Source organism: Motacilla alba, chromosome 5, assembly GCF_015832195.1.
Source record: "Motacilla alba alba isolate MOTALB_02 chromosome 5, Motacilla_alba_V1.0_pri, whole genome shotgun sequence".
Taxonomy (NCBI): Eukaryota; Metazoa; Chordata; class Aves; order Passeriformes; family Motacillidae; genus Motacilla; species Motacilla alba.
In genome coordinates, this window is record NC_052020.1 from 18,215,376 (window position 1) to 18,229,217 (window position 13,842).

Here is a 13,842-nt window from a genome sequence, read left to right on the forward strand (position 1 = left end):
TGCCTGTGTGGTGCTGGGTGATGTTTACCAGCTGTGAACTGGTTGTCCTCTTCTCACCAGACCATTTCTCTTGTAACTGTACAATCTCAGCTTTTCATGCAGATGTTGTGTGATTTGCCCCACTTTGATCTGGTCCTTTCCAATCGGTATGTGCTGTTAATCTATTGCGAGTCTATTCAGGCTACTTACATTGCCTGTAGGTGGAGTGACAGGGAAACTGGGACATGGATAGGAATGGGGGAAAAAATTCCAAAAATTTAATGTCTTTCTAATTCTTCATGGATTTGTGATTTATTTTTTGATAGAAACAAATTTCAGTACACTTGATTTTATTCTTTTTTTCTCCATGAATTTGCAAAAGGAGGTTAAGTTGTAGTCATTGCCTGCTTGGATAGGTAATAGTTGCTTCAGAATGTGATATAGGATATTAACTTGTAGTAACTGACCACACAAGGATAATACTCAGTTGTAAGTGCTTGTAACTATCAGGTACTGCTCAGCATTGGAAGAGAATGGTAAATACACAGAGGCAAAACTTGTGAGATGGTTTCATGAAGGACTTACTTTGTGCCCTGTGGGCCTGGGGTTTGATTTGCTGTAATAAGTGTGTGAAAGTTTTGGGAGTAAACACCGGTGTCTGTACCCTGCTGTACGTATGCACCATTACAGGCTTTGCAAAGAGCTGCTATCCCAGCATGTCTTGTGGCCTCATTCGTGTGTGTGTGTGTGTCTCTTTCAGGTACATGTACTGGACTGACTGGGGTGAAACACCTCGAATAGAACGGGCAGGAATGGACAGCAGCATGCGGAAGATAATTGTAGATTCTGATATTTACTGGCCAAATGGACTCACGATAGATCTCGACGAGCAGAAACTCTACTGGGCTGATGCAAAACTGAGTTTCATTCACAGGGCAAATCTGGATGGTTCCTTTAGGTAAGTTCTCTTTGATCTATAATAAGGTATAAGTTATTTCTCACTTTCTGTGTTCATCTTGAAATGGACTTTTTTCTCCCCAGTAGTCTAGGATAATGCAAATACCTTATTGGTTTTTTTAAACTGCAGTTCTTAATAGGCTTACAAAAATAACCTTACATACTATAAACTGGTTTTAAAAGCAAGAGTGTTTGTATCAGTATTTCACTATGGACTGTTCACAGCCTTCTTGTGCAGCAGGATTCTTCTTTTTTTCTTACTTGTCTTGAAAATAGTTGGAAATGCTTATTCTTGACCCTAGACAATATAACATTTAACTTGTGACTGGGATTTTACAGTATTGTTAATGTTTTGATTTTTTACCAACAAGAAATACACATTGAGGACCATTGGGTCCATGGCCCCATCCAGAGATGTTCTTTATGTCATGCCTATTAATTAAGCAAATTTGGGTTATTTCAAACAACAAGCAGTTAGGAAGCAGATTTTCCTAAAGCTTGCCGGAAAGCACAGTGTGGAAGTTTTTTGGTGGCTGCTGTCCAAGTGTGCTGTTAAGTTTTGGCTTCTGTAGACGTGGAGAAGTGACACTTCAGGCAGGGCAGACTTCGGCATTTGAGATTGCATCTTCAATTCTGTGTGGTGCTCAATGGGCTGGTTTTGTTGGTCCTGAAGGGTGAGTGTCACATGCAGTAAAATGTCCTGCCAAAGTAATCTCTGCATGTTGTCTGGCTTTGGTCTTCAGGTAGTTTTAAATTACATTTTCATGATTTCATAACATTTTAAATGCCTGTGTCAATAAATTTTTTTGCCTTGGTAAAAAGTTGGAGGAGCTCTATTTTATGCATTTCTGTGTAATAGAATAATATGCCTTCCCCCCAAAAATAATTTTCCATTGTGTTTTTCAATTTTTTTTTCTGAGTTACAGTCTATGCCTGATTTTCACAGTCATAAAAGAGCAATAGCAATATTGACATCCTTTATAAAACACTCTCAAGTTCCTTTGAGAGCTCTGTGTAAGAGCTGGATAATGGTGGCATTGTAGTGACAAGTATTGACTGACAGTCCAGAGTGGAGACGAGGGAAAAGGCCTTTGTGGAAGGCAGTGGTAGCTCCAAGTCTGGCTGCAGGTTTGTAGACAGAAAGAAAGATTTTCATACGATTCAGCATGAATGTTTGTCTGATTTGGGGGCAGAGTGGCAGAGTTTGAGGTTTCCAGGCTGTTTCTGGGGTTTTCATGCACATACAAATTGTACAGACTTTACTTGCATGTGTGTGTAAATGTTGAAGTTGTAATTGGCAAGCAAAATCTATTCTGTTCATTTCAAGGTAGAGAAAAAAAGCCACCTGAAAGGGAGCAAGACTTTGAATACACTAATTCCAGCAATCTATCCAAATTACTTTGTGATAGATCAATGCCCCACCTCCCAAACAGATTTCCGTTGAACCATAAATCAAATAGTGTTTTAGGAAAAAATAATGTGTTTTTCATTAAGAAAAAATTGGCTCACCCTTGCATATTTTACTGAGCTGCTAGAGCATGTAAATACACACTTCAGGTCAGATTATCCCTATACAGGGTGCATTCTGGAGGTTCCTGATGTCTGACTGCACGTGAACTTTTAGGTATTGTCCAACATAATAACTCTGAACATGTTACACATATTGATATAATGCCATGAAGATTGATCTTAATCATAACTCCTTTTAAATGAAATTTTTATTTATTCACTTTTCTATTCCACTGATCAATGTTGAAACAGATGTCTGTGAAGTTGGGACTCCTGGATTCTGGTGTTAAGGTGTATTTCAGTGAGGACTCAGACTAGATGGTAACTTTTGAAGTTCTTTCTGTTCCTTAAACATGGAGTAAGTTTCACTCATCCATGACAATAAAGAAATCTGTGATGTTTCAAATGCTTCCACCACTCCCATCCCAGAATCCATTCAGGATTACCTCAAAATCTAAATAAAAAGGAAATTTGCATTCTGTGTGGTGGATTAATGTTACTGGAGCAATCTGCCTCTTAGCAAGCTTCAATTTGCAACCACATTTTCTGGAACTATTTCAAGGGATGTAATTACAGGAGAAAGGGAGACTTGATATCTAAGAATGATGGAAATAGGGGCAATACATAGTGGAAAGCAGCTGTTACGATATTAGGATACAGCCACTGCTGTTATTAGTTAAGAGGAAAGAGCAATGATGAGAGTGGAAAGAGAAAGTGAAATTAGTATTTGTATTTATTATGTTGTGTTTTATGGTAAGAAGTAGAGGTAATTAGACAGAATTTCTAGAACAGTTTCAATTTTATCTGTAGAAGAGAAAGATTATTAATAATTTTGTTTTCTCATGTGTATGCCAATACTTTTCTGTATGTGTCAGTCTGTTTTAAACTTGTCCATGTCTGAATATATATCAAGAATTTTGGGGGTGTTTTTTATTCCCTTCTACCTTGGAAAATGCAGATAATTACCAAATTATGCTGCTCAAAATGAAACCGAGTCCTTTCCCTGCCAAATGTTAGCTGTTTTTTGTTTTTCCTGAAATATCTTCAGCGGAAAAAAAATAGAATATAGATTTAATAGAGGTAAAAGAAAATTAAGTTCCTTATTTTCCTTCAAGATGACCCTGAGACTTCAGCTTTCTCAAAGTCATATGATGAAAAATTTTGAATAATGCTTTGCTGTGTCACTGCACTGTTTGAAAGGTGTGTGCATACCTTTGTGTATACATAAAATGCATGGGTTTTGTGAAACTGAGTACCTAGTGGTTTGACTGAGGTATTGTCCAGTGTCTTTTCTCTGACTTAGTAAATATCTTCAAAACTACTGAATCTAAATATATACATAAATTATATACATTTATTGCAGCAGGTGTAAATTTTGGGATCCTGTGAAAGCATGTTAGAAATGTCATGTGTTTTATGGATTCCAGTTCATCTATTCTCGGAGGTGTGGCTATATGTCATTGAAAAACCACCTCATATGTTTCTGATTTGTATTAATTATAAATATTTAGTTTTAGGAAGAGTATAACTGACCTTTGCTCTACATTAAAAATTAATCTAAAAATACTTATTTCTGCTGTGGACAAAGTTAAGGGGGGGTCGTTTAGTGGGATTCATAGGTAATTTCTGCCTTTTTCTGCTAGAAGAAAAGACTGAGCGCAACTGAAGTTCTGGGCAAAGATGTCATATACTGCTGTAATCAAAGGAGGACTCTTTGGACCTAAGTTTCCTTGAAAAGTCACTTGTGTTTGGGTATTTGCACAGCTCCTGAAGTTAAGGAACTTAAGGGGTCAGTGTAGAGCCTGAATCAGATACTTTGATGCTCTGAAACCCAATATATTTGTGTCCTTATTACTGTGAAGGGGTAAAACCTTATTTTATATTTTTCAGCCTGCTTGTCACTTTTATCACCAGGTGAATCTCTTGAAAGACAACAATTCCTACATGAGTTTCTAAAGAGCCAATTTTTTTTCATGTGTGTATGGTAACAAGTGGAAGCAATCCATTTCTTAATCCTTACTTTTTCTCCCAAAAAGGCAAAAAGTTGTTGAAGGTAGCCTTACTCATCCCTTCGCGCTGACGTTGTCTGGGGACACTCTGTACTGGACGGACTGGCAGACGCGCTCCATCCACGCCTGCAACAAACGGACGGGAGAGAAGAGGAGAGAGATCCTGTCTGCCCTCTACTCGCCCATGGACATCCAGGTCCTGAGCCCGGAGCGGCAGCCCTACTGTACGTCCTGCTTGCCCTCAAACCCCTGCTTGACTGCTGCTTCTCTGTCAGGGGAAACGTCAGTCAGAAAGGTGGTCAGTGTGGAGTTTAATGTTTTGCACACTTGTCAAGGGATTGGTTGCTAAAGGCAGAAGTGCTTGAATGCTGTGCCTTGCTTTGAGTATTTAGGCTCGAGTTGGTGTGAACTCACTCACTGTCCTAGTTGGTAGCAAAATCCAAAATCCAGTGCAGTACTTCAGTGACTTTTTTTGGTTTGGAATATTTGAACAAGAATGGTACCAACTTACCTGGCATCTTTTTAATGCCATTGCTTTAAAGACATCTGTAATAAATGCTTATAATTACTTTTTTAAAAAAAGTAAAATTGCCACAATATATATTATCTTCATGTTGTACTTATAAGTGCCATTTTTGCAGTCCAAACTTGATCATGGTTATCTTCAATACATATCAAGTAGCTTGTGCACATCTTTGTATGGAAGAGTTTTAGTTTTGAGCTTTCATGTGAGCACACATGTGCCTCTGTTTTTATGTATATTCTCTGGTATTACTTCAAAGGAAGTAGAGTATTGAAAATTCAGTAGAGCTGCATGTATTTTGTATGTTCATGTGATTCCATGTGGCAGCTGGTTTTGGAGGTTTTGGAGTTTTTTTAGGATTGTGAGAATGGGACTTAAAATCAGTGTTGTAAAATGTGTATAGAGTAGCTCTGGGAAGAATTTACTCTTGTCCAGAGGAAATACTCTTGGCATTTGGACTGCTCCTTTCTTTATGCCAGCTGTAAAATCTGCTTCCCTAAAGATAACGTTTGTTATTCCAATGAAGTTAACAGGATGTGAGTAAACAGGCCTGAAAGTAAGCAAAAGGAGTTTGGAGATCATCTTGGGGATGGAACATGTGCAAGTTTTCCTTGAGGTTACTGGGTATGCACAGCACCCTGCTCTATCTCACAGCTCCAGATAAGAGTTTGTCTGTGCTGAATTCTTGTCATTGCTTTTAGCTCCAGGAATGTCCCAGCCTTAGGTCATATTATTTGAGTCAGTCACAAAGAAAATACAGCACACAGAGAAAGAGCATATGCTGAAAATAGCTCAGATGCCATTGACTTCATTAAGATCAGGCTTGGATTCCTTCCTCACCATTTTTTTTTTGCTCTGTGAGTGTCAGTGGAAATAACAAAAGTCAAATTAGCCAGACATTTTGTGCTTTTATATTAAAGTAAAGTAGTAGTAAAGTAGTTCATATAATGATTCAAACAACGGTTTTGCAGAAATCTTGCAAAAGATTTCTTGCAAGTATTTTTTATAAATGGCAATTTTTACCAATAATTACTTGTTATTACAGTTCCATGTCCTTTTTTCCCCATCTAAAGTAGAAAAGAGTGTTCAGTTGTCATATGTCCATCCTTGTCCTGTACATGCAGCAGTACTGTAATGTAGGAATTGTACAATTTGTTGTTTTCTTTTCTTTCATTGAACTGGTCATCCCATCAGTTGCATACATCTCAATTTAGGTCCCCCTAGAGTTAAGATGCCAGGGAGGGGATGAAATCAAGCATTTTATATTGTGATTCCTCTAAAGCTTATGCCGGTCATTTGGGATCTGTAATTTCTTCCTCATGGAGAAAACAGAGCTTAGGGGCTTCTAAAAAATTAAACTAAATCTGCTTTGTTTCTTGAAGTTCACACTCCATGTGAAGAAAACAACGGTGGTTGCTCCCATCTGTGCCTGCTGTCTCCAAGGGACCCCTTCTACAGCTGTGCCTGTCCCACTGGTGTGCAGCTGGAAGACGATGGCAGGACGTGCAAAGCAGGTAGGAACTTGGCTTTTTTCTACAGTCACGGTGTTGGTGTCGTTTGGGTTCACTGCTTCAGAGCTGATCCTTGAAGAATTGAGTTGAGAGGAGCTGCCTGATAAACTGAAATGTCATTTTGCGTACAGACCTCCCACCAAGCTACCAAAGGCAGTGGTTTTCATGAACTAAATAATCCCTTGTTGTAGAAATCAGAGCATTTTGTCTGTATTAGGGTTGCCAGTTCTCTGTAGGAATGAAGTAGTATGTGGAACCCATTGCTGAAGGATTTTATTAGAAGTAAGTTAATGTAGGACATCTTTCCATTTGGACAGTGGAGAAACTTCTGCTCCCTCCCATTCATCCTCCAGAACAGGTCTGTGATAAAGTGGTGGTGGCTGAGTTGTTAAGAGAACTGAGAAAATACTGTTCTAGGTGAGTTGTCCATGTCCCTCAGAAGTAGGAGAGGGTTGTTTATCACCAATAAAAGCTGTTTAGAAAAAAATAGCTAGAGTATACCTTTTAATTAGACAGTGTAACTAGATGCATATTTTGTATCCGCAGGTTGAATGAGCCTTGTGGTATACTTTGAAAACTTGTTGTTTTCATTGATTGAGAAGTGTTTTTTAAAGATGCATCTTAGAAAAGCAGGCAACTAACACTGATATGGTGATAGAACACTAGGAGGCAAGGTTTTGGAGAGTGTTCTGCTGACTCTGCTGCCTGTCTCCAGTGTGCTTTTGAGTCTAGTCAAATGATATAATCATTTTCTGATGTGGCTTGATTCCTCTGTGTACTAGAGCATGCTTAAGAGATGCCTTTCATTTGTAAACCAGAAGCACAGTTTAAACACTGAATCTCCAGGGTTTAAGGGCTGGTTTTATTAGCTCATCCTACTCTAATTGAAAGGCTTAGAAGGTAGTTTTGCAGCTGCTAAGAGACTTTTCCCTTTACTCCTTCCAGCTTTGGAAATTTTCCCTTTCACAGCTTTTAAAAACCCCTCACTGAATGCTCAGGACAGCCTTTTTAGACATTCATATTGACCTCATGTTTCTGACAGTGGGAATGAAGGTCAGCCTGCTTTTGGCATTTTGGCAGATAGCACAAGCAGGACCAACTGCTTATACTGTGCTTTCACCTTTCCATTGTCAGGCCAGACAGTCTGCCAAGGGTTTTCTGTCAAAGGAGGGCAAAAAAGTGGGATGAGAACAGGAAATCTGGTTTTGCATAAGAATGTAGCTTTTTCGTTCAGTTTTATGGATTATTTCTTTCCCAAGCCCCACATCTTTTGTTTCCCTGTCTGCCTCATGCCAACATCCATGTGCTTCTCTTTCCCATCTTGCTCATTAACTCCTTGGTTGCAAGGAACTGACTTTTTGCTCTCCACACGAGCCCTTTGTAGTGATCATGTAGCAGGAGCTGCAGACCCACGGGTGTTGACCACCTCTTCATTTTGTTCCCTGTTGGCTTGGGCAGAGGTGCAAAAGTACAGAGTCACTTGGGCATATGAGCTGCTTTGATTTCAGGCTGTTAAGTGAATCGCACAAAAGCTGCTGGGGGTTTATCTGCAGAAGGGAAAAGCATTCTGTTCTCAAAATCCCTGTCCACATGGGGAATTTACTGGTGCAAATATAACTATAGAATGTTACTGTGTATGTCTGTCAGAAAGAATTCTTGAGCGGAAAAGCCCTGGGGTGCTTAGGTGATTTTAGCTCTCTTGAATATTGAAGTTTACATACATTGGTAATGTTCAGAGATGAGAGCACTCTGTAGCTGTTTACAAATGGTAAAGGGCCTAGGTAATTAACAAAAAATATGAATTCAAGGACAGTCTGTGCCAGTATTTGCTTTGCTGAGTTACACCTGTATGTAATGAAACTCTGAAACTCTGGATTTTTTTACTTTGACTAAACTAATCATTGATATGATATTGCTTTCTCTCTGTTTCTAAAGAGTTGCTCTGAATAAATTTTTAAAAATTACCTTTACAGTGAATATCCATCACTAATAATAGATAGATAGATAGATGGAAAGAAACTGGCATCAAGTGTATGTTCTCCTCTGGGAATGTGTACATCTTTTGTGCAGGTAAATTTATTGTTTTGCAGACCTGTGGTGCTAGGTCTGTTTTCCTCTCTTGGCTTGAAAATGTTCTGCACTACCTTGAAGTTTCCATATCAACAAGCAAGGGAGTTAAAACTTTGGAAGGTAAATCAGCTGCTTCTGACCACATATTCCTAGCAAAGTGAACGTGCAAGCTCTGGTCTTTGAAGTGACTTAGGAGTTTGTGTTGGACCGCTGTGGTCTTGTTGGATGTGTCAAATACATGATTTTAGGTGGGTGTCTGAACCTGATCTTGCTGGCATAGAAGGTAATGAAGTCACAGTTTGTAAAGCCTGTCAGAGCCTGATGGTTCTGGTTGTGCCTGTGGAGAGTGGCCTCCTACTCAGCAGGAACTGGTGACACCTTGTAACTTTCAAGAATAACTGACTAGTGAAATTTCATGTCTCCAAATGGAGCTTCAGTTCTTAGACTAGGTAGTTTTCTTGATTTGTGTTTTGTTTGGTTGTTTGTTTTGTTAATTTGTTTGAAAGCCTTTCCTAAGCTGACTTGAGCAATTGCATGAATATTTGAGAAAGGAACCAAAATTTGGTTGCAGTCATTTAGAAGGGTTGTGTAATTGTACCAGCAAATAGGCCAGTTAAAAGCAGAGCAAAAGGGGGGGAGTTTCACAAGCTTTGGGAGCCTTCTTTTAGTAATTTTGCTGATTTAGGACTATCCTGAATTTTTTCTTGCTTTCATTGCTTAAGGATCAAATTTATTTTCTTTATGAACAGAATTATTTTGATTTATGAGTCTTCTGTTTGTGTGCAATGTCTCCTTTCAATAAGCTGTTCTTTCTCCTCTCCTGGGGTTCCCTTCCTAGGAGTTAGTGAGTTCTGTTGTTGGCCATGTGCTAGTTTGTAGTGTTGTGAGAAAGACAAATGTTTTAATGGCTAACTGCCTTGTCTCCAACAGTAAATTATTTGCTCCATTTTTACCCAGCAGGGCAGACAGGTGATACCTGTCACCTCTTTTGAGCAGATTGACCTTCCTCATGCTTCTCATTGTGCACAGTGAATGGCATGAATTTGTCTGTTTCTCACTCCAACTCCTGGTGCACCTTTGCTGTAATTTATACCCCTTAAAGTGAATGTTTCCAGATGAAATGGAGCCAGATCTTTGCACCCTGTTCTGCCTTTGTGGACCAGGTTTGTTTTGCTTTGCTGGGTGAAGCTGCAGTCTCAGAATATTGGATGACTCCCCCTGCTTTTTCCTTCCTTCTGTGAATTGGCCATGTGGTTCAGGTCAGTCACATTTGGGGAAGTCTAGATGTTTTTTGTGCATCTTGCCAGCTAACTGTGATTAAACCCTGATCCCAGTCTCTCCTACAGCAGCCACGTGTCTGCATCCTTCCAAGACTGAGCTGGTTTTTGTAAACAGCATTCAGCAGCATGGTTCTCTTGTGTTTCTGGAAAATATATAATTTCTTTCTGCTGTGTTCAGTGTCACTGGCATACAGCTATCACTGCAGGCCTTCTAAAGGAATGTCAAAATCTTCGTGTTTTTTCTATGTGGATATATTTCCTGTAAGCAGTCACTTGACTTCCTAAATTCCCTCTGCCTTTCAGAGCTGCATTCCCAAAGGTTCTTACTCTCATTGCACATAATTTTCTGATATCATAGTATCAAGTTAGTCAAAGTATATGAATTGGAATTAGTTGGATAGCATTTTAAAACCTATTACCCAGGGCTGATACCTGCAAGATATTTTCAGTATTCCATACCTCGCTCTCCCAAGTCTTTACTAGCATGGCTCTATTGCAATGAAGCTGTAATAGGTAGGATAAACTGGGACTTCAGCTAATGTTCTTTTTTATTCTATTTTTTTAACTTCAGCAAGGACACTCAGAGCTACACATTATCAGAATTAGTCCAGATCCATGCAGCTTCTGGAAGCTTCTGGACCTCTAGTTTTAAAAGATATATTTTTCAGGATTTTGTTTTGCTTCTCATTAAGTATGTAATGCTTGCTGCAGTATATAGATAAAATGTTTCAGTAAATGGTACAGAATTTTACTTTACTCATTATGCAAATTCATTGCAGCAATTCCACATGGCCTGGATATCATTAATTCTTGATATATTTTAGATATTTAAATTCCTCTCTAACCAAATTTAAATGTCTATTAAGAGGAACCTTTTTTTTACTTGCTCCCACATAAAAACACAAACCAAAACAAGCCAAGCCTTTCTGTGATGCTGGAATCTCTTTCTTGGAGATTTAATTTTACTCTGATTTATTGTTTTTCCATTTGTGTTGGGAAAGGTCACGATTCTGTTCCCTTTCTTGTGTTTGAAAGCAGTGTGAGAGGCCTCTTGGTAAGAAGGCATAAGCGTGGTTGAGGTATAGATGTATTTGCATGCCATGCAAAGAGTAGATGACAAATGTAACATCCAAGTTTGCCGTAGTTTTGGAGAAATACTTTTGATATTTTGAATTTTGCACAAAGAAGTGATGCCTGGAAGTAAGGGCAGTGCTAACTAAAGTATGTTCCTTTAATACACTAGGCATTGGTTCAGTAGAGATCTGAGCTGGGGGTGTCTGGGCAATGTTCTTGATCACAGGGTTTAGTTTTAGGTGGTCCTGCAAAGAGCAGGGAGTTGGACTCAGTAGTCCTTTACAGCTTGAGATATTCTGTGATTTTAATTAGACCAAGCAAAACTGTATCCAGGAAGGGCTATAAAAACATAAATGATCCTCTGCCATAGCTGAAGACAAAGAATTTGGCTGCAGAAGCAACTATATCAAAATGGTACTTTAGATTCTGCTCACACTGATGTTACTGAACTCAGGAAAAATGAATGCCCGTGTGCTGGGGCACAGATTTGTGAGCTGATGCTATCCATGCAATGCTTGGTAATGGATTGCTCCTGTAAAGGGTCTTTTCCTAAAGGCTATGCAAAAAATATATTAGGGATAAATATCCACGATTGCATCAAATCCTGCTAGTGGCTTGCTTACTGCTGAGGTAGCCGGCAGGTTTCACAGTGAGACAAATACCTGAATTCACAATTATTATGGTGGCTTCTTTACCACTGCAAATCTACCCTTACAGAGAAGAGAGTTTGCACTGCTTGAGATGCAGAAATTGAACTCTTGCTGTGCATCAGCATGAGCATTCCTTAAAGCCAGCATGAGAACCGCTGCGTATATTGAGCTTTAAGCATAATCTGAGTCAAATGAAAAAGTTACTCATTTTTAGAACCTTTTATATATTCAGTGGCAGGAGTTTTGCTTGTTTTGAAGTGGTAACGTGGAGAATTTCTTCCCTCTTCTGCTCCTGCTCCTCAAATGTACCTCAGCTGATAGGTACTTTGTAGAAATCTGGTTCCTTTTAGATGTTTCAGTCTAGATGTTGTAACTAGCCAGCTGCTTTTTGCAATAATATTGTCCCTGCTATGTCAGAATGTAAGTGGCCATTTGAGACATGGTTCATTGACCTCAGCTCACCAGAGGCATTTCTCCAGTGGAAGGCAACTGTTCTTTGCTTGAAAATGGGAGAGTTTGGCTGTGAGTTAGTCTTGTGTGGTCTTAGAAGTTGTAGGGTTCCTGCCAGGAAGGTGTGACAGCTGCAGTTTCTCAAGTAAGTGAGGAAATTCTGTTCTCCCAAATGAAAACCAGAAAAAAGCCCCCACATTTTCATAACTGGAAAAGAAAATACTTGCTTCAGGTGTTTGAAGAGTCAGCTACCCTTTTCTGTCCTTGATCCTGTTATTGAGGCAGTTGATCAGGGTTGGCTACTATTCCCAGTGTCTTATTTCTCTTTGCCGTTCTGCACGTTGCAGAATAGAAAACTGCTGGCTAATACTGCATAACATGTACATTGGTTTTTTAATATGCAGGAGATTGAAGAGTATTGAAGGAAGAAATGCTAAGGCACTTTCTTCTCATCTCCTGTGTATTTCTGGTACACATCATATGTTTTAAAAGTTTTGTCTGTGGTTCCTTGGTGAGCAATCATGAATTTATTACAGCAACTAAGCCTCCAAGCGAGACAGGCTGGCAGACAAATACCTTCATGGTGAAGCACTTATTTCATGCCATTTAACCACCAGAGAAGGTTTCTTTGCTAGCATGTCTTCCTGATAAATAAGAGGAACAGTGTGGATTAATCCAGGCTTTCTGATGAAGTAGATCAACCACCAATTTGAGCGAAACAGCCCTTTTGAGAAAGAGAAGGGTTGGAGAGATACTTGTTATTTGGGATAACTGCTATTGATTCAGTTCTTTCAAATACCTGATAAAACTTCTGCTGGCATTGTGTGAGTAACTAGCACTTAGAAGATGCTGGAAGAGAAACCTGGTGTATCAGTAGATAAACTCTGATTACATTCTGTTGTTGATTTGGAGCTGTATTGAGAAGCAGCACTCATGTCCTAATTTGTTTGTCATGAGATACAAAAGCAAAAAGAAAACTGTGTTTTACCTTATTGCCTAGACTGGATATCTGTCTCTCCCTGTTGACAGCTCTGTGATTGAAATGCAACTGTGGAAACCATCGGCTTTTGGTTGCAAGGTGCTTTGATTTCTTAGCTGTCTTCTGCCCTGTGCCTGGTGTTTGACTACTGCAGGGAGACATTATCCAGAAGCTGTATGACTTTTTCTTCACTCCCTCTCTCTCCCTATTGCACTCCCAAAGATGTATTGTACTTCCTTTGCTTATCCAGGAATTGTTGAAACTGCAAGTTTGTAATTAAAAACATTTCAGTAATGGATACCTGAGAGTCTGGGAAATGTAGAGGGAAATCTGTCTCTTCTTGTTCTACTCCATGTAGTGAGTGGATTTTTCCCTTTCATTCATGTGTAGATCTTTGTTTTGAGTCTATTTTCCCCTTGCTTTATTTAGTGTGTTATGTTTATGAGTTAATTTGATTTATATGAAAAGATTACATTATTTTCTATTCATAGCAACTTTTATGCTTCTGGATGGGGACTACTTTGTGTAGCGACAAAATGAAATAGCCTCATATGGAAATGGCCTTATTTATAATTTCACTGGATAAAAGCCATTAGAAACATGCCATAAGGGACAAACCTGGAGGGAGTGAGGAGCATTCTTGAAGGTCTGCCACATCATCTTCTAGTTCTGTTGTCGGTGGTTTTCCTGGGCTATGGTGAATGAAACTTTCTTTTCAAGCTTTGTTGGTGCATGTTTCAAATTGATGACTACTTTCCAGGGCTCTGAAACACTGTCTAGTTAGAGCTTATTTTTGTGGTTAGGGGGTTTTTTGGTTTTTGGTGGGTTTTTTTTGTTTTGTTTTGGTGGGG

General features: G+C 39.1%; 1 protein-coding gene across 2 annotated transcripts in view; it reads left to right on the plus strand.

Moving 5' to 3' along the window:
- The window catches only part of LRP5 (LDL receptor related protein 5), a 127,609-nt gene that overhangs the window by 44,783 nt on the left and 68,984 nt on the right, over window positions 1-13,842 (plus strand). For both annotated transcript variants that reach the window (XM_038136849.1, XM_038136850.1), the window contains exons 3-5: window positions 740-937; window positions 4,482-4,678; window positions 6,360-6,491. In XM_038136849.1, coding sequence (XP_037992777.1) covers window positions 740-937; window positions 4,482-4,678; window positions 6,360-6,491 — 527 coding nt within the window. The remainder of the gene's footprint in view (window positions 1-739; window positions 938-4,481; window positions 4,679-6,359; window positions 6,492-13,842) is intronic.